The sequence below is a fragment of the Corvus moneduloides genome, chromosome 16 (genome assembly GCF_009650955.1).
Source record: "Corvus moneduloides isolate bCorMon1 chromosome 16, bCorMon1.pri, whole genome shotgun sequence".
Taxonomy (NCBI): Eukaryota; Metazoa; Chordata; class Aves; order Passeriformes; family Corvidae; genus Corvus; species Corvus moneduloides.
Genome location: NC_045491.1, coordinates 16,201,028 through 16,221,823, shown reverse-complemented (window position 1 = coordinate 16,221,823; position 20,796 = coordinate 16,201,028). Strand labels below are relative to the sequence as shown.

The following is a 20,796-nucleotide window of genomic DNA, read 5'->3' as shown; positions in this document are numbered from 1 at the left end:
CGGGCCCGCTCCGGCCCCGCGCCCGCGTCACGTGGGCGGTGCTGCCCTCGCGCCGGGCCGCGCGCGCCGCAGCCAATCAGCGACCGGCCCAACGGTCACGCCTCGCACCGCGGCCAATCAGCGGCCGCCGCCGCGGCCACACCCCTCGGGAACGGCTGCATCTGACCACGTGACAGCGGCGGGCCAACACCGCCGCCGGCACCGCCCCGTCCCGGCGGCCCGCGCGCGGCGGCGGGAGGGGTGGCAAGATGGCGGCGGCCCCTGAGGGAGCGGCGGGGCGCCGCCGGGGAGCCGCGGCCTGCGCTGTGGAGATAGCCTGGGACGCGTGCGGGACGGCGGCAGCGGCGGGTGTCGGTGCTCTCGGAGAGGCTGCCCACGTACTCTTCATTCACCGAGCAGCGTTTGGTGGAGCCTCGTAGGAATCAGTGGCGTGAAGCCTCCGGGAAGCTGCGTTCGTCCTGCCCCTCGTGTCCCTTAAACAAGCTGAAGTTTCTTCCATTGAATGAAATGCAACTTAGATAATGTATGTGTAACGATAAGCGGCAACGGAGTACTATAATATATCTAAACAATGGCTGTTGTGGGTGAGGCTGCAGGCCTGTGCTGGAAGACCTTGACTGGAGATGACAAACTCCCAGCAGCCCCTGAAGCTGTTCAGGACTGGCTGCTGCAGCTGGATGGGACACGGTGGGATCCATCCCAGGGTACTGACAGAGCTGGCAGATGTCATCGTGGGACCTCTCTCCATTATTTTTCAGCGGTTTGGGGAGTCTGGAGAGGTCTCTGTTGAGTGGAAGGTGATCAGTGTCCCAGTTCTCAAGCAGACTAAGGAGGAAGACCCTGCAACCTACAGGCCTGTCAGTCCCACTCCAGTGTCTGTTAAAATCCTGGAGAAGGTGATTTAGGGAGTTGCTGAAAAACCCTTGAGAGACAACGCAGTCATCAGTCACAGCCAGTGAGGGTTCACAGGGGGAAGGTCCTGCTTAATCTGCTTAATCCCCATTTGTGACAAGCTCAGGCATCGATTCCACAGAGTCACAGAATGGTTCAGGCTGGAAGGGACCACAGTGGCTCATCTGGTGCCACCTCCCTGCTCAGGCAGGGTCATCCCAGAGCACAGGGCACAGGGCTGTGTCCAGACAGTTCTGGAATATCTCCAGTAACAGACACCCCACTCCCTCTCTGGGCAGCCTGTTCAGTGCACAAGAAAGTTTTTCATCATGTTCATTTGGACCTCCCTGGGCTCAGTCCCTGCCTGTGGCTCTGGTGCCATCGCTGAATCCCACGGAGCAGAGCCTGGGCCCTGCCCTGAGCCCTCCCTGCAGCCAGGGACACCCAGGGCTGAGGGCTCCTCTCAGCTGGGGCTTCTCTCGAGGCTGAGCAGCCCCAGCTCCCTCAGCCTGTCCTGGGCATGGAGATGCTCCAGGCCCTTCAGCCTCCACTGGACCTGCTCCAAGAGCTCCATATCCCTCCTGTCCTGAGAAGCCCAGAACTGGACACAGCATTCCAGATGTGCCTCACAAGCTGAGCAGAGGGGCACGATCCCCTCCCCTCACACCCGCCAGGAACCCCCACCTTGGCCCCAGGGCGTACAGCTGGTCAGGAACAGTTGGTGTCACCCTCTTCTCCACAGAGCCGCTGCCCAGCAGGGCAGCCCCAGTCCGGGCTGCTGCCTGGGGTTGTTCCTCCCCACATGCAGGACCCTGCTCTGGCCTGTGTTGAATTTCAGAAGGTTCCTCTCTGCCCCTCTCCCATTGTCAAGGCTCCTCTGAAGGGCCACACAACCCTCTGAAGTATCAGCCGCTCTTCCCAGCTCTGTGTCAGTCATCTTTGTGTGACCAAGGGAGGACAGCCGATGTGGTAGTTTGGGGTTTCAGCAGCTTTTGATACCATCTCTCACACTCTCTTGGATACACTGTCCCTCACACAGCTCCACGAGTACCCCTGCACATGGTGAGCAGCTGGTGACAGGTCAAGCTCAAAGGGTTACAGTAAATGGGGCCACATCAGGGCAGCCACTAGTGGGGTTATTCAAGGGCTGGTGCTCTTAGTGTTTTTATAAATCATCCAGATTCAGGAATTTAACATGCATTAAGTAGGTTTGCCAACAACAGTGAACTGGGAGGGGCTGTGGAGTCCCTGGAGGGCCCTGACAGGGAGCTGGGCAGTCACAACCCGTGTGAAATTCAACAGCAGCAAGTGCTGGGTTCTGCACCTGGGACGGGGTTGGATGCACAGTTTGGGGGATGAGAGCAGCAAACAGACCTGGGGGTTGATGGCAAGTTCAATAGGAGCCATCAGTGGTGGCCAAAAGGGCCATCTGTATGCTGGGGTACAGCTGGGCTGAGGGAGGGGATTGTCCTGCTCTGCACTGGGGCTGGAGCTCTGTGTTCCCACTAACAGTGCTGGGAGCAAAACTGTGGAGAGAACAGGCCAAAAGCCATTTCCCACCCCATAAAAATTTTAACCCTCTTCCATTTTCAAATACTCTGTGTTTGGCTGACACTACCAGCTCAGACCTAACTCCTCAGCAAATGCACTGCTCAAAATCCAGGGCAAAGCCCCAGGAGCAGAAACCAGGGTCTGGCATGGGGTTGGCATCCAGCCAAGAGGATGGTGCAGGGCTCTTTCCAGTGGTGCCCAGCAACAGGGTGAGGAACAACAGCCAGAAACTAAAACACAAGAAGTCCCACCTCAACATGAGGAAGAATTTCTTTACACTAAGGGTGGCAAAGCATGGGAGCAGGTGCCCAGGGAGGGCATGGAGCTCTGGAGACATTCCAAACCCACCTGGACACATTTCTGTGACAGCTGCTCCAGGTGACCGTGCTGTGACAGGCAACTGGATGATCTCCAGGGATCCTTTCCAACCCTGGCTGTTCTGGGATTTTTTGAGTCCTGCAGGAGCACAGACCCTGCTCATTCTGCTGCCATGAGCGTGTGGGGCTACAGCAGCAGCCTGACTCCACTGAACATCACCCCAGCCAGACTTCTGGTTCAGTGGGAAGCACAAGAGCCCTGCACAGAGACAAGGGCATCTCTGCTGCCTTCACCTCCTCCAGCTCTGACACACAACTGCTGCAGCCAAAACCTCCCCTCCATGCTGCTGCCCAAGCTGTTTTTGACAAGCACCTGCAGCTTCCTGCCTTCAAGGGCCCCAAGAGGAACAACAGACAGCTTCTACTTTTATTATTACAGTTTAACACAGTCGTGGACAGAGGAGAAGCAGCAGGAACCAACATGCAAAGCAATTCAAAGTCCCCGGGGGCTCGAGGAAGACCACCCACAGCTCAGCTCCTGTACCTGCTCCCAGCAGTGTCTCTGGGGGCCCTTTCCCTCCAGCTGCTGCTCTGTTGTGCCCCAGAGCGGGACGAGGTCATGGCAGACACCAAACCTACACACACAGAGAGGAGAGGACTGGCCTGGGATTGTGTCTCAATGAGTCAGGTCCGTTGTCTGACTGGAGTTCATTGAGCTTTGAAACTGGGAGGGCAAATTAAATCTCGTCTGGGTAGACAGGGAGAAGAGGAATCCCTTCAGGAAGAGGCAATGGCAGGAGATGAAGCTCAGGTATTTCTGAGCTTCCTGTGTCAGAGCTGGCAGCTTTTTGGCACCAACAGCTCTTCTCAATGCATCTATTAAACAACAAATGTGACCTTCCTCCCACTCGCTTCACGCCTCGGTCTTCACCAGCGTCTTCTTGTGCAGCCTTGCTGCAGCCAGACTGAGTTCAGCCAAGTGGACAAGTTCCAGGAACAAACGGGATCTGTCAGGTATTTAGAGCTGGACACAGGTGCCTGGAGAAGGCCCTGAGGCACGAGGAGCCTTGGCTGAGGCAGCTGGGCAGCTGGCACTCACTGAAGGGAGACCCCCAGCCCTGTCCCACTCAGCCCCACCACCCTGGGGCCAGCACAGAGCAGCACTGGGGGTGACTTTACTCTGCCCCCCAAGAGGTGCCCTCATTCCCCAGCACCCACAAAGCTGAGGACCCAGAGGGACAGGCTTTTAGGGCACAGGCCAAACTCATCCTGCACACAGGAAAGCCCTGGTTTGTTCCCTCGGTTTAACCGTGTCCCTGTCATGGCAGGATTCCATGTCACTGTCACTGTCCCTGTCCTTATGCTCTGGTGAGGCTGCACAGGGAGCTCGGACACAGCTCTGAGGAGCTGGGTGGCCCAGGGACAGCTCACAGGTAGTGTCCAGCCTATTACAAACTGGTTTCTAGATACCCTCCCAGCAGGAAAGCTCCACTGCAAGCTCTGAGGGGGACAAGGAAGATCTTGGGATCTCCCAGAGCTCAGTGCCACTCTCCTCACTCATCCTTCCTGAGCCCCAGATCCACAAATCCTCTGCCTCCCTCTCCCCCTTCTATTCCTGTGGCTGCCCCAGTGCTGCTGCTTCTCGTCACTCACCACGGAGGGACAGTGTGGTGTCAGGCTGGGTCAGGGCTGTGCAGCCCCAGAGAACCCGAGCACACCTGGAGGAGCTGCTTCCCACAGCCCAGGAACCAGAGCCCGAGGAATTGTGCGTTTAACAGCATTCAGAGAATCTTCCTACCATGGACTCACTCATCATGTCTGAAACTGGGTGAGCTTGTGCCAGCTCCAGCATGCCGAGCTCCCACCAAGGGAGAGAGGATTGTCCCATCCTTCATTCCTTGTCTCGGAATGAGCTCTAAAATGAGAATTTGCCCCCTTATCCTACAGCAGCCCAATTCTTTAAAAGCCTTTGGTGAAAAGCCTTCTAGAAATGCAGGTAAATTGTCAAGCCTGTCACCTTGTGACCAGCACCTCTCCCAGCAGCAGGGAAAATGCATTCTCCTGCTCCAGGCAGGGATGAGAACACCCAGGAATGGGCCAAGAGCCCAAGTTTTACTTCAGTGAATCAGCTTGAGCTACTTGGGATTTAAGATGCTGCAGCAAACAGAGCAACAATACCAACTACTTACTAGAACAGAAAGAGAGAAAAAAAGAAACAGCTCCCCTTGGCAGGAGCTGACCCACAGAGTTCCACACACAGCCCAGCTCCCAGGATCCCACAGGCAGAACAGGAATCCCACAGCAGGATCTGCAGCCAGCCCCAGCAGCTGCCATGAAATGGATGGACATGTCCTGTGTCCCAGCAGGAAGATGTACTTCCCTTGGAATTCCTCCTCACTCGTAGATCCAGTGTGCAGCTGTGTCCTCCCAGCACGGCAGCTCCTCCGGGCGGAACCAGAGCGAGATCTCCTGCTGGGCGCTCTCCACTGAGTCACTGCCGTGGATCACATTCCTGTGGGCAAGGAGAAAGGGAGCAGCTGGCACCAAGCTGAGAAAGGTGGGAGAGGGATGCTGGAAAATTCCCCCTTGACCAATTTACTTAAACTGATGGAGCCAGTCCTACCTCATGACATCCCTTCCTGTCACACACCCCTCATCCTTCCAGAAGTGCCAGTTCCCAGCACTCCTTCCTCCCATGCTGAGGAGCCATTTGTTTGCTACAGGAGGAGCTGCAAGTGGCTGTAGGTCTGGGATTTGCAGTTTTTATGTCAGTGATTCCAGCTGTGCCTCCAGATTTTCCCCATTCCAGCAAAGCAGGTTTGGTATCAGACACCAGGGAACAGAGATCTAAGGCAGGATCAGTAAAAGCCTTGTCTACCACAAGCCAGGCTGGGGCCACCCAAGGTCACCACCCATGGATCTTCACCTACTCTCACGAAAGGACTGAGTGGGCACCTCCCTCTTCACAGCCTCACAGTCCCAATTACCACAGGAAAACAGGCAAACTCCACCTGCTTTCAACAGAGGACTCACGAGGAAGGAAAGACACAACCCAGGCTCTTCCTCCTACTAAAGCCAACCCCGGGAAGCAGAGCTCAGCTCTGGTCTGAGCATAGAAGGGACAACTTCTGCTCTGGGAATGCAGACTCATATGGCTCAAGCAGGCCTGGCACAGGAATGCCTGGACAGGATGCCCTGAAGCACTGAGGGAAGAAAAAGTCAAAGCTCTCACTTGCTGACTTCAACACAGAAGTCCCCTCGGATGGTGCCAGGCCTGGATTCAGCTGGATTGGTCTCCCCGATCATGGTGCGAACTGTCTTCACCACATCCAGGCCCTGCCAGACCTACGGGAGAGCAAAACCAGGATCAGCTTCCACAACTGCCCCAGCAGGTCACATCTGTCCTCTGAATTCCCCACTGGATCCTGGGAGAGAGACAGGAACAGGTCTCTCCAAATTATTCCTCCGAAGTTGATTTTGGAAAATAATCCAAATTGTGTGTGGATTTCTCCCTATCCCTGGAAGCACTCAAGGCCAGGCTGCACGGGGCTTGGAGCAACCTGGGGTAGTGGAAGGTGTCCCTGCCCATGGCAGGGGGTGGAATAAGACTTTCAAGGTCCCTTCCAACCCAAACCATTCCATGATTTAATTTACAATGGAAAACATCCCTGAAGTTCAGTACAGCTTCAAGAGACCCTCTGAGGGGAGACACCACCTTGCTTCCACTGTGCCAACAGCCACTGCTGCTCAGACCTTGCACTTCATCCCTGTTCCTCGGTCCAGGGGCCCTGGCCAGCACTCACCATGGCCACGATGGGCCCGGAGCTCATGTACTTCACCAGACGGCCGTAGAAGGGACGGTCCCGCAGGGCGATGTAGTGTTCCTTCAGCAGCTCCTCCGAGGCCTGCACAGAGCACAGAGCTTAGTCTGCTCCCACACACGGCGATCTGGGCAAGGGCTGCACCTCAGGGATGCAGGGAATTAAGAGAATTAAGCTCTTGCACAGATGCTCAGTTCCAGGAGTAGCCTGACACAGACTGGAGCTTCCAGGTCAGAGCAGCAACACCTGCCAGCTTACAGTGACAGCCCTGGAGCACGGGCACAGCCAAGGGCACACATGCTCCCCAAAGCTGGAATCAGCCCTCCTGGTACCAACACTCCTCTGAGCTGTGAGGATTTGGAGCTGGAATGACACCGGCAGGCTGCACAGGCCAGAGGACAGGCAGAACCCCCAGCAATTACCAGCACAGCCTGAGGAGCTGCAGGGGCTCCTCAGCTCCCGGGACCCCCAGCCTGGGTGGGCCCGGCCGCTCACCTGCAGCAGCTTCATCCCCACCAACTGCAGCCCCTTCCTCTCGAAGCGCCGGATGATCTCCCCGACCAGGTGCCGCTGGACCCCGTCCGGTTTGATGGCCACGAAGGTTCGTTCACTGACCCCGCCGAAGGCTGCAGGGAGAGGGCAGAGGTCTGAGGGGGGGGGGGGGGGGATGAGACGCCTCCGGGCTTTCAGCCAAGCGGGCACAGGGGCGTCCCAGGCCCTCAGCCGTGGGGACACGGGGGGGGTTCCCAGGATCCCGCAGAGGGCAGGGCGCGGAGGGCACGGAGATGGGGGGAGGCCTGGCCTGGGCCCTCAGCCGCGGAGCCTCTCCCGGGGAAGGGAGGTCCCTGGCCCTCAGGCACCAGGGGAATGGGGGTCCCTGGTCCTCAGGCACAGGGCCGGGGGTCCCGTTCCGTTCCGTTCCGTACCACTGTGGAAGAGGCCGGCGAAGAGCCCCAGCACCAGGCAGATCATGGCGGCAGCGCTCTTAAAGGGGCCGAGCTCCCCCCGCGCTGTCACCGCCCCCCGCGGAACCATCGAGCCGGGGCCGCGGAGCGGCGGGGCCGAGAGACCGGGAACAGCACGTTCCCATGGCAACGGGCGGGGCCTGGTGCCCGCCGGGGTCGGGGGGCCCCGGGGGAGCGATGGCGGCGGGGGTGGGAGCGGTGGGACCAGGCTCCCCCTGTGCGGGCTGTCCCAGCCGCGGCGTCCTTGCTGCCGCCCCTGAGCTCCCCTGTGCCGCTGGCCCGGCCACAGCGTCCCGGGTGTTCATGAGACTGTTTTGCCTTGGCTGTCTCTGTCGTTGCGGTCGTGACCGCACACGAGTCGTGGTTAGACTAGTCCGGTGGTACCTGAGCAGCCTCTCTATCTCGGGCAGGCCCAGGCTGGCACCTCTGGAAGAGCTGAGCGCCCCCGGGCCGTGCTGCAGGAGCAGAAGGGCAGAGCTGCAGCCCCGCAGAGCTGAGGGAGCTCCTCTGTACAGAGCACGTGTTGCTGATTTAATTTTGGGGTGTAGGATCCCGGCTGTTAACCTGCTCTGGAACTCCAGGGCTCCATTTCCTGCTCTCAAGAACTCACCTCTTGGTTCAGCTCCCTTCAAGATTAGCCTCTGGAAATACCAGCACATGAAATACCTTCTCCAGGTGCCCTGTGGAGGGCTGGATTTGCTGCCAGAGCTGTTCCAGGTGCCTCATGGAGTGCTGGGTCTGCTCCCAACCTGCTTCTCCTGTTCAGAGACAGTGTTCTGCTCGCTTTCCTCTGTTCAGACCTTGGCTGGGACAAGCAGGGATCTGTCTCCAAAGAGCAGGGACCCAGCTGCTTTATCCAACATAGTTTTGAGTAAATTATTCCCGCGTTTGTACGAGTAAATAATCAGCGGTTGTATCCTGGAGGTCCGGAGCATGGCTTTGCCTGAGGAAAGCTGTCCCTGTTTGCTCCAGCACAGCCGTGCTGTGGTGGTTATTATTCCGCCGGCGGAAAAGTCTTTGTAGGATGAGCACTGCCCGTTGTGGAGTGGTGGGCACGGCTCGGGAGCTGAGGGCGGTGCCAGAGGCTTTTCCCTGCTGTTCCCGGGAGCGCCGGTGCCGGCAGAGGGAGCGCAGGCAGCGCGGAGGAGCTCCCAGCCTTCAGCCAGCCCTCGGCATCCCCAAAGTCCATCCCGTCCCGGGCACTCCCGCGGGCGACGCTTCCCTAAAACAATGCTGGAATTTTAAGGTGGACAAGCAGCGTGTTGTCGGCCCTTCCCTTGTGTTCTTAGGGACAGCCGGGCGATTTTGTTGGAACATGTCAAACAAATCCCGTCTGGAGCGGGTGTCTGTGAAAGGAAACAGCCCTCACGCGGTTTGGAAAGGTTGCAGAGTGCTCTGAGGAAGGTGCCCAATAGATGGTGTCAGCTCTCATTAGCTACTCACAGAGCCGCTAATTAAGAGCGCATTCTCCATGTGCTCCCGGTGACATCTGTGTGTGTCCAGCCTGGTGTGCACAGGGGTGAAGGGAGTGGGGCTGAGGGGAGCGTGGCAGGTGGTGAAACCCAGCTTCCTAACTCCAGCCTGATGGCTGATCTCAGTCTTCCTTCACGGAGAGCTATTTCAAAAATAATGATGTTTCTGTCAATTTCATAAGATTTATTCTAGGACACTTTTCAGGCTGCCTGCAGAGGTGTCAGTAATGAAGTCAACAACTCAGTCCCCAACCCAGCCAGCACCTGTGTGTGCTGCAGGCAACCAGACTTCCACACAGGCAGAATCCCTCATTTCACACTTGTTTTATTTTTGTTGTTTATTAATGCTGATGAAACACCTCTTTTTCTCATACCAGGGTTATTCTGTCGTTCTCCACAAGTCTCCTCAAAGATCCCAATGCAGGCACTTGGGTGAAGGTTTTCATTTCCTTGGACTGTAAACGTTCTTTTGAGCCTCAGGCAGTTCCCTGCAGCAGAACTTGGAGGAGAAACATGCCAAACACTCTTCACTTGGGTGAGTCCTTCTCATCTTCTCTGGCATGATGTGCTGTGGGGAGAGAGCTTTGACTTCCCTCTAGGAGCCCCAGAAATGCAGATTGCTGGTGACCAGGTAGCTTGGGAAATGGAGCTGGGTCTGATTCCCAGGCAGATTGTTCCTGAGCCAGTGTCTTTTATGCACAGTTTTAGGCAGATGTGTATTGAGGGTGAGCCCAGGAAGCTGCAGCAAGCAAGAATGGGATCACAAATCCTCCCTACAGAGGTGTCACTTGGGTGCTCAGCATTCCCAGCCCAGATGTGTGCACAGAATGGTGCCACAGGCAACAGCTGCACATCTGGAAGAGGCTGAACAAATTTGCTGCCTCGTTTGGAAAGCCCTGTGATCGCTTTTTAAACCCCTCACTGGGAACCTGAAAGGCCAGGTACCTTCTGGCCCCAAATATCTTCTCGTTTCAGTGGAAAGTTCAGCGTGGAAGGATCCCAGCGTGGCAGGGGAGGCTGGGGGGGGCTGTTCCCGTGCTCGCCCCCACTGCAGGAATTTCAGGCGGAGGCAGAACTCTATTTCTGCTCTTGCTGGATAGAACATTGCAGATACTGTGGTTATGTAAGAGACTCCAGAGCATGTAGGTGCAGATAACGTGGCCATCCAGCACTGTGCAGTGCAGACAGAGGCTGTTTGTCTCCTTTCATCACACTTAGTAAGTCCTGTGGTTGGCACTGCCTTCCTTCTCAGGCTCCTTTTGCACCTTCTTGCTTGTTTGGGGAGGATTTTCACCTTTCAGTTCAGCCCTGGTCTTTCACCAGCGTAGCATTGACACAGCCTGGAGTGTTGGTGCCTCTTACAGTGTGGGCTCTGCACAGGTGTAGACCTGTCTACTTTCATACTGCACCACTGATCCTGCTGCAAATATTTCACCTTTTAGGATAAAGAGGGGTTGGGAGAGCCAGAAGATTTCCTTAAGCACCTTTTGCTGGACCCAGGGGATACAGATGTCAGAGCCAGAGCTCCACAAAGTGCTCTACAGCAGGGTCACTTTCCAAGTGAACATGGAACGGACGAGAGGATCCATTCAAAACTGCCATTGCTCCATCCTGGAACAAAGCTCTGATACAGAGAGGGGTGCTCTGGAAACTGGGAGTAGCTGTATGAGTACAGCAGGAGGTCTCCAGGGATACCCCTTTAACCCTAGGCCAGGTGCTGTTTCCTCAGAGGGAACTGCCCAGGCCAGACTTGCCTTTCCTTGCATTTGGCTTTTCCATTCTCATGGAGTCCATAAAAGATTTCCTTGAAAGAAACATTCTGAGTACACAGCCCAGGGAAACGCTTGCATTTTGAAGCAGAGGTTTGTGTTAGTTCTCACTTCTGTGCAGTGCTACAGCATTTTATTTATGCCTGTCTGAGCAGCCTGTGCTTCTTCCCTGAGAAATTCCCTGTGGGGAACCACAAAAAGTGGAAAGGATTTTTGGTGTGAGAAATAGAAGCAGGCCTCAGGAAATAAAGCAAGGGATTTAGAATTCAGCTTTTCCTGGGAAAATTAGAAGAAGATACAGTTATAAGCAGCAAGGACATTAAAAGACAATGGTTAGTTCTTAGGCTTGACCTAGATAGATGTTGAAGTTGCAAAAAGTATATTTAGTTAGAGAGATAAGTTTAAGCTTAATAATGGGATGTTGTATGTTATTATATAAGGCATAACAAGTGACTATTGTGTACAATAGATGTAGGTGCTTTATTAAGGATTGGTTAAGACAGATGTCTGTAACTTTTAGAAGCACACTATTGGCCAAAAAGCTTTTAAGAATGCTTTGCAACCAGGAAATTGGGGGATGTCTCTGTGGCAGCGTGAGCTCTGTACCAACTTTGTCTCAACTCTGGATGTGAGACTGATAAACTAATAACAGCTCCTGCAACGCTGGTCCGAGCCCATCCCAGTCCATCCAGTTCCATCCAAGACCAGAGAAGGACAGGCTGGAATTGGCAGTGCCTGTGAGATGGGTGCTGATGCTCTGGAGGTGAGCCAGGAGGGCTTTGGCTGCTGTTCAGTGCCCTGAGAGATGTGCAGGGCCTGGAGCCCTTGTCTTGTGCCCTGAGTGTGTCACTCGTGTGCTGCTCCCAGTCCTGGGTCCTTCCTGTCCTTCTAGGTGCACAGCAAAGGAGTCTCCTCTGTGCTGATGGTGGGATCATGTCCAAAATTCCTGCACAGATGCAGCTATGGTAGCTTGGTCTGTCCTGTTCTGTCTGGAGTATTTCACAGAATCCCAGAATGGTTTGGGTTGGAAGGAACCTTAAAGCTCATCCCATTCCACCCCTGCCATGGCAGGGACACCTTCCACTGTCCCAGCCTGCTCCAAGCCCCAATGTCCAACCTGGCCTTGGACACTGCCAGGGATCCAGGGGCAGCCCCAGCTGCTCTGGGCACCCTGTGCCAGGGCCTGCCCACCCTCCCAGGGAACAATTCCTTCCCAATATCCCATCCAGCCCTGCCCTCTGGCACTGGGAAGCCATTCCCTGTGTCCTGTCCCTCCAGCCCTTGTCCCCAGTCCCTCTGCAGCTCTCCTGGAGCCCCTTTAGGCCCTGCAAGGGGCTCTGAGGTGTCCCTGGAGCCTTCCCTCCTCCAGGTGAGCACCCCCAGCTCTCCCAGCCTGGCTCCAGAGCAGAGGGGCTCCAGCCCTTGGAGCATCAGGGATGACTTCTCGGGGACAGCCCCTGTCTTACCACCTCCTCAGCTCCTTCTCACTTAAGTCTGTGAGGATAAATTTTTTTGTATGAAAACCCAGCTGTGGCCTGTGGAGTTCTGCCAGCAGAGGCAGCCATTGGCTCTCACCCTGGTTTGGGGTCTCCTCTCACTCACAGGGGAGCTGCTGCACACCTTTATCTCCAGCTCTGAGTCAGATCAGAGGTGGCAGATGTGGGACTAAGCCTGACCTTTCCTCTTTATGGACAGGAGCCCTGGGGTGTGAGTGTGTGGGGCTCCTGCATGAGCCCTGTGCCCAGAGCAGGGCAGGGAGCAGCCCCTGAACCTGGGAATGCAGAGCCCCAGCTCCCAGGAAGCTTCCTGTGCCTCACGAGGAGACACTGGAGGTAAAACTTACAGTCCTTGAAGTTTTCTGTCACTTGAGTTGAGCTGATGGCAAAGTCCCATGTGGGTGAGTTCTGTGAAGGAATGCTTTGCCAGGGAGGTGGTGGCTGGCTTGGATCAGGTTTACACCTTCACCCCGGCTGGCAGTGGGATGGAGGAGGGACTGCAAACTTTGAGGCACTATTTGGAGCCCCTTGTTCTTAAGACCCTGGTTCGGAGGGGCCTGAATGCAACCCCCCCTCCCCAACTGCACCACCAGCTGCCCAGCTGTGAAAGGGGCTGTTGGTTCTCCCTCAGTTGCCTGCCATGCAGGGCCTGTGTCCCCCCAGCAGCGCTCCTTGTGATGCCACGGCAGTCACAAAGTAGGTCAAACACCATCTAAACCCTGCCTTGATATCCCTTGAGCTAAATTCCTGCCCTGCCAGAATGTGCCCCCAAAGGGGGTTAGGACTTGTGGCTTACGGGGAGTTAAGAAGGATGAGCAGCTTTGGTGGAGCTGAGTAAACAGAGCCGCAGCTCTGGGCAGCCCGGCTCCCTCCGCTGCCGGCCCCGGCTCCCTCCGCTGCCGGCCCCGGTCCCTCCGCTGCCGGCCCCTCTCCCTCCGCTGCCGGCCCCGGTCCCTCCGCTGCCGGCCCAGGTCCCTCCCCTGCCGGCCCCTCTCCCTCCGCTGCCGGCCCCTCTCCCTCCGCTGCCGGCCCAGGTCCCTCCGCTGCCGGCCCCGGTCCCTCCGCTGCCGGCCCCTCTCCCTCCGCTGCCGGCCCCGGTCCCTCCGCTGCCGGCCCCGGTCCCTCCCCTGCCGGCCCCTCTCCCTCCCCTGCCGGCCCCTCTCCCTCCGCTGCCGGCCCCGGTCCCTCCCCTGCCGGCCCCTCTCCCTCCCCTGCCGGCCCCTCTCCCTCCGCTGCCGGCCCCGGTCCCTCCGCTGCCGGCCCCGGTCCCTCCCCTGCCGGCCCCTCTCCCTCCCCTGCCGGCCCCTCTCCCTCCGCTGCCGGCCCCGGTCCCTCCGCTGCCGGCCCCTCTCCCTCCCCTGCCGGCCCCTCTCCCTCCGCTGCCGGCCCAGGTCCCTCCCCTGCCGGCCCCTCTCCCTCCGCTGCCGGCCCCTCTCCCTCCGCTGCCATCCCGCCTCCCTCCCCTGCCGGCCCAGCCCGGCGTCATCCCGCCCAGGGATGTGTCCAACCCATGTGCTTTCAGAGAATCTTTAAGGTTGGAAAAAACCTCCAAGATCAAGTCCAACCTTTGTCCAAACACCCCCGTGTTAAAAGCTGCAAATGTTTATTAAACTATGAAGGTAGATGAGTTCTCCTCTGTGGTTGAAGGAGAATACGCTTGCAGAATTACGCCCATATAACCGGAACCATATGAATTGCCAAAGATGTGCCTTTGCAGTTTGTGAAATATGTATTGCCAAATATGTGCTGCTTCCGCTTATAAGTTATGTAAGTAAAGAGATATTATACCGAATATGGAAGAAAAAGATGAGGGTCATCAAAAGGACAAAAGAGGAGGACTTCTTACTTCAGCCTCGACGACCACCAGGAGGCAGAAAAAGACTCCCTAGCAACAAGACGCACATGCGCAGAGGGAACCACAAGCTACAAGCAGAAGAGCAATACAGGAACAAGAAAGCGGAAGTATGAGAGTATAAAAGGACAATGGTTTGAAGTATAAGCGTGGCAGTTGGTGGAGCGGAGACTCCCCTGTCACCCAGCGCTGCTTTTGCTCACATTCTACTTGCTAAATTATTAATAAATTGCATCTAAGAAAATCAAAGTGTGTTCTTAGCTGCCACACTTATAACAATTTTGGTGCCGTGACTCGGATGGGAAGATAGCGATCTACCGTCCCTCAGGGAGGCGCCCCGAGGTATTCCTCGGCCCAGGGACTGGTGGTGCGCTTACCCCCACGCCGACGAACCTAAATTCTAGAATGATGAGCAACTGAGAACCGGTCAAATCCCATAAAGTTTAGTGCACTAAAGTCCGGACGAAGACGCAGGGACGCGTGAGTATTGAGATACCGTTCGGGCGGGATTGGATTCCTGAGATATAACGATTGAGAGGTTCGAAATATTGAACCAAGCAAGTGCGGACCCTTTAGTACTACGTTTCCCGACTCCCGCGAGGGACCGGGCTAGGAATAAGGGGAGCGAGTGTGTGCGTGTGTGCAGATATCTCAGAAGATGGGGGCGAAGGGCAGCAAGCCTTCGGTCCCCATGGGGAGGGCCCCAGTAGGGAGGGCCCCAGTGGTACCCCAAAACACTCCCCTAGCATTTATGTTGAATAATTGGAAACACCTTTCCAGTTCACCCAGGAAACACAAAGGCAAAATGATAGAATTCTGTACTAAAATATGTGGAGGAAAGAAAATACAAAAGAATGTGATCTGTCCTAAAAACTCACTTTGTAGCGAAGTCCTGGGATGATATTAGGAGAAAACTTGAAAAGCTGGAAGATTGGCAGGATAGAGGCTTAGAAGAACTATTGAGAGAAGCCCAGAAAGTGTACGTGCGGAGAGAGGAGGAGAGCAGTAAACGGCAGATAAGAATGATGGTAGCAGCAGTTAGGGAAGATAGAAAAGGACGACCCGATGGATTCCGGAGGAGGCCGAATGTAGTAGAAAAGAAGGAACAAGGGAACTGCTTTTATTGTGGAAAGAGAGGGCATATAAAAAAAAGAACTGCAGAGAACGAATCAGAGACGAGGGAATATTAAAGGCTGAATAGGATAGTCAGGGGCTCTATATATTAGGGGACCGGAGTCATCAGGAGCCCTTGATAAAATTAAGAATAGGTCCTCAACACCAGGAGTTCACCTTTTTAGTAGACACAGGGGCAGAGCGATCCACAATTAGACAATTACCAGAGGGATGCACCCTTTCACATGAAAAAGTTCAAGTTATAGGAGCAAAAGGAGAACCATTGAAAGTGAACAAAATTAAAAATGTCATATTCGAGTCTGAAAATAAATATGGAATAGGTGAACTCCTACTAGTCCCAGAAGCGGACTACAATTTATTGGGACGGGACTTGATCATTGAGTTACAATTAGAAATCAAAGTTGAAAACGAAAAATTAGCCATCAGAGCATATCCCCTCACAGTGACAGACAGAAAAGATATTAATCCCAACATATGGTACTCTCCAGATACAATAGGCAAGCTAAATATCCCACCAATCAAGATACGAATAACGGACCCCCAGATACCGGTGAGGGTAAAACAATATCTTATTTCTTTGGAGGGACGGAAAGGACTAAAGCCAGAAATCGACAGATAATTAAAACAAGGAATCCTAGAACCTTGTATGTCTTCCTTTAATACTCCCATCTTGCCTGTAAAGAAACCTAATGGAAAATATCGACTAGTTCATGATTTAAGTGAAATAAATAAACGAACAGTCACCCGATTTCCCGTGGTAGCTAACCCATATACATTATTAAGCCGGTTAGGACCACACAAGACGTGGTATAGTGTAATAGATCTGAAAGATGCATTCTGGGCATGCCCACTAGCAGAAGAGTGTAGGGATTATTTTGCCTTTGAATGGGAAGACCCAGAAACGGGACGCAAACAACAACTAAGGTGGACAGTACTTCCCCAAGGATTTACCGAATCACCGAACCTATTCGGGCAAGCCTTAGAAGAATTATTAACTGAGTACCAAGTACAATCAGGGAACGTACTTTTGCAATATGTAGACGACCTATTGATAGCAGGAAGTGAGAGGGAAAAGGTTAGGATAGAAAGTATCAAACTACTAAACTTTTTAGCACTAAAAGGATTACGGGTTTCTGAAGAGAAATTACAATTTGTAGAAGAAAAAGTCAAGTATTTAGGACATTATTTATTTGGAGGACAGAAAATAATTGACCCAGAACGCATTAAAGGAATACTAGAATTACCTATACCAAATACCAAAAGACAGATTAGACAAGCGTTAGGTCTATTTGGATACTGTAGACAATGGATAGAAAATTATAGCTCAAAAGTTAAATTTTTATATGAACAACTAGCAAGAGACAAGCTGCCCAAATGGACCCCTCAAGGTCAAGAAGATTTTGTTAAGTTAAAAAAAGAATTAAGCCAAGCACCTTTGGAATATTAACTCAAGAATGGGCAGGAAAGAAGAAACCAGTAGCTTATTTATCTAAATTACTAGACCCTGTAAGTAGGGGATGGCCAGTTTGTATCCAGATCATTGTGGCGGCTGCCTTGTTAGTAGAAGAAACGAACAAAATCACTTTTAATGGAGATATAATTCTCTACGCACCCCATAATATTAGAGGGGTATTACAGCAAAAGGCGGAGAAGTGGCTCACAGATAGTCGATTGCTCAAATACAAAGGAATATTAATTGAATCACCTAAACTATCACTTAGAACAACCGGAGCCATGAATCCAGCAGAATTTTTATATTCAGGAGAAAGTAGTGAAATAATACATGATTGCTTTCGGACTATAGAACACCAAAGTCGAATAAGACCAGATTTAGAAGAAGAAGAACTTGAGGAAGGTGAGGTCTTGTTCATAGATGGATCCTCGAGAGTAGTAGAAGGAAGGCGCATCTCAGGGTATGCTGTTGTGAAATTTGATAAAGGAGAGTTTAAAATAATGGAATCTGGACCTTTGAGTGCAACCTGGTCCGCCCAAGCATGTGAATTATATGCTCTTTGGAAAGCTTTGAAATTACTGAAAGGGAAAACAGGTTCAATATATACTGACTCCAAGTATGCCTATGGTATAGTGCACACCTTTGGAAAGATTTGGGAAGAACGAGGATTTATAAACTCCCAAGGGAAGAAACTAATCCATCCAGAATTAATACGACGAGTTTTAAAATCATTAAGAGGCCCTTCTAGGATAGCAGTAGTACATATTAGAGGCCATCAGCGTGGTACCAGTTATCAAATTAGAGGAAACAATGCAGCAGATGAAGAAGCCAAGCGGGTTGCAGGGAATCTCAGTATTCTTCTTACAATGAAGGAGATACCACAAAAAGATGAAAACCTTAGTTTTGACCAAAAAGAAAGAGAGAAATTGCGAGACCTGGGAGCTAAAGAACAAAATAAGAAATATATGTTACCAGATGGTCGTGAAATATTGCCCAAAGGAATAGCTATAGATATCATTACGAAGATCCACCAAAAAAAAAAAAAACACATTGGGGTACTCGAGCCTTAGTAGATCATTTTGAACAGCTATATGCCTGTATAGGGGTCTATAACATTGCGAAATCAGTAACTTGGTCTTGTGAGATTTGCCAGAGGGTAAACCGAAGTAGGAGTAAGCAGAAACAATCAGGAGGACGACCCCCAGCATATCGACCCTTCTCGCATATACAGGTCGATTTTACAGAACTACCAAAAACGGGGAGATATAAATACCTCCTTGTAATAATAGATCACCTGACCCACTATGTTGAAGCTTTTCCTACCGGTAAGGCAACTGCCAATCAGGTAGCAAAAGTGCTGCTCGAGCAAATAATACCTCGATACGGGGTAACTGAAGTAATTGACTCGGATCGCGGACCTCATTTCACATCTAAAATCATTAAAGAAATAGTGGAAAACATAGGAATCAGATGGGATTACCATACACCATGGCATCCCCAGAGTTCAGGTAAGGTTGAAAGAATAAATGGAGAAATCAAAATAATTTTGACAAAACTAATGATAGAAACCAAATTATCTTGGATCTGATGCTTATGAAATGGTGTATGGTATGCCTTATCGTATCGAAAAACCCCAGACTAACTTTTTAATTCGAGACCATGCTATAAGCGAATATGTTTCACAACTGGCGAAATACCGAGAAGAATTGTGGAAACGAGGACTAGTGGTACAAAGACCTCCACTAGACTTGAAAATTCACAAAATTGAACCTGGAGAATGGGTATTAATCCGGGTGTGGAGGGAAGAGACTTTGAAACCCAAATGGGAGGGTCCTTATCTTGTTTTGCTGACCACAGAAACTGCCGTCAGAACAGCTGAACGCGGCTGGACACATGCAAGCAGAATCAAGGGACCAGTACCACCTCCGCAGTGGAAGATCACCAGCCCTCCGGGAGAGAACAAGCTTGTATTAAGAAGGACGATAAGTACAAATACCAAGTGATAGAAACTATAATTGAACCATTTATCAAGTTGCCGTTTGCTGTACAGTGTGTGATAGGATTTGTGATTGCTTTAGCATTATCAATAATTTTATACTTTTTATGGAAAATTGTTAAATGTGGAAAAGGAATCTGTGTGTATGAATAATAGGGAACAAACCGAAATATGGAACCTACCAATAGATATTAGAAGGCTAAGTCAAAAGACACGTTTGATATTTACACCTATAATCGAGAGACTGCCAAAAGAGATAACATCCCAAATTCCTCCACCCCATACACCTTTATTAAGGTTCGAACATTAATCAATAGATTGAGACACTCACGCGACCAAGGGCCAGCATACGAGCCTTGTCCATTTTGCTATCGAAATCAGTGCAAAGCCTATATAATTTTTTATTGTGGAGGCTGCTCAAAAGTGATAAAGGTCCGCAGGGCGTCCCTTTATAATTGGTGGTGTTTTTATTGTGAACGGAGATTCAGGCGGCAAATAATATATCAAGAAGAAGGGAGGCGAATAGTAGAACATAAACTCTTTGAATCAGCTGAACAATTTCAATTAGCAATCCTGCATTGGGATTTGGAAGTGTGGGTAGCAGCTATCACCGCCCAACTAGAATCACATATTATAAAAAGCCAGTGCAGAGGATACAGAAAAGGGAAGAAATAAATCAGACCAGACCTTGAGCAATTGAAGGTACAAGTTCCCCTCATCGGGACCTAAATGAGTGGGTCGAAGCAATAACTGCTCAGTTGGAATCCCACATTGTCAGCATTCAGTGCATAGGCAATAAACAGGAAGACACGAAAACGATAGGCAAACCCCTGCTGCTGAGAAGATGAAACACCCTGTAACTGGCAGCAACCCAGTTGACGGGCGAGGCAGAGGAGGTAGCCTTATGTTTCGGTCACTGTTTCCACTGTTAAACCTAATATTGCTGACAAATGCTGGAAATCCACACCAACCATTCAAATGGTCCTTGATACGGTGGGAAGATCAAAAAGAAATATCCACAGCAATAGGGCCAGGAATTCCTAGCTTTAATTGCCAGCTTTGTGATCTTATAGTAGTACAACCCTGTTTAAATAAAAAGGGATTTTATTTTTGCCCAGCATCAAACCCGGGGAAGGCTTATTGTAATTGGCCCGGACACTATTATTGTGCATATTGGGGTTGTGAAACCGTGGCCTTTGGATTCCCCCCTGGAGGAGGAGCAGATCCGAACATTAAGGTTGGATGGAGGCCCAGTGGATGCCAACCTCCACAAATGGACTTTAGCTCAGGAATAACGAACGCAGGGAACTGTGATGGAATACAGATCAATGTTACAAACCCCTTAGCAGATGGATGGGATGTCGGAAAAATCTGGGGAGCTAGGTTATGGGAATCTGGCACAGATAGAGGAGGCCTATTCCTGATACGAAAGACACAACTACCTCATGATCCAATCCCTATAGGCCCAAATACCGAGCTCTCACCAAAGATCAAACCATCTAAACAAAAGGAAACTACAACCGTTGCTCCCACATCAAGTAATTAAAAAAAAAATTATTGAACCTAACCCAACAATTAGTGTGACCAGGGAAGGGGACTCAGACCCCCTTTGGAATTTGATGCAGGCATCATACCAGGCCTTAAACAGATCCAGACCAAACTTAACCGAAGATTGCTGGTTATGTTTTAGCGTAAAGCCACCCTATTATGAAGCTATAGGGAAAATTAATAAAGTCCAGTGGTCCAATGGAACAAACCCAAGAGAGTGCTCTTGGAATGAGCAGAAAAATTACACCCAAGGAATCACAATACAAAGTATAACTGGAAAAGGAAAATGCTTAGGAGCAGTACCCGAACAATACAAATTTTTGTGTAATAGTACCATTACTAGACATAAAATCGAAACGAAGAAAAGTGAATCTAACAAGTGGATAATACCCACTTCCGGGGCAAAGTGGGTGTGCTCAGACATAGGAGTAACACCTTGTTTATCAATCAGAGCACTGAATGCATCACAGCAATTTTGTGTGCAAGTTATGATAGTTCCGAGGTTAATGTACCATACCTATGAAGAGATAA

At 51.9% G+C, this 20,796-nt stretch overlaps 1 protein-coding gene and 1 long non-coding RNA gene across 3 annotated transcripts; one reads left to right on the top strand and one right to left on the bottom strand.

Annotated features, from left to right (window-relative positions):
- Positions 1–477: 477 nt before the first annotated feature.
- Positions 478–18,872, top strand: LOC116451950. The gene is made up of 4 exons (XR_004243368.1): positions 478–488; positions 1,208–1,210; positions 14,283–14,614; positions 18,579–18,872. It is a non-coding gene; the product is annotated as an uncharacterized LOC116451950 (long non-coding RNA).
- Positions 3,168–8,564, bottom strand: NME3 (NME/NM23 nucleoside diphosphate kinase 3). Of its 2 annotated transcripts, none has more exons than XM_032125964.1 (5): positions 8,156–8,564; positions 7,076–7,206; positions 6,563–6,664; positions 5,992–6,104; positions 3,168–5,271 (listed from the first exon to the last, which is right to left on the bottom strand). In XM_032125964.1, the coding sequence occupies exons 1-5, from the start codon at positions 8,202–8,204 to the stop codon at positions 5,154–5,156; spliced, it is 513 nt and encodes a 170-aa protein (XP_031981855.1). In that variant the 5' UTR covers positions 8,205–8,564; the 3' UTR covers positions 3,168–5,153. The 2 variants fall into 2 exon arrangements, with proteins under 2 accessions (XP_031981855.1, XP_031981854.1); XM_032125963.1 differs by lacking the exon at positions 8,156–8,564 and adding an exon at positions 7,507–7,617.
- Positions 18,873–20,796: the final 1,924 nt, after the last annotated feature.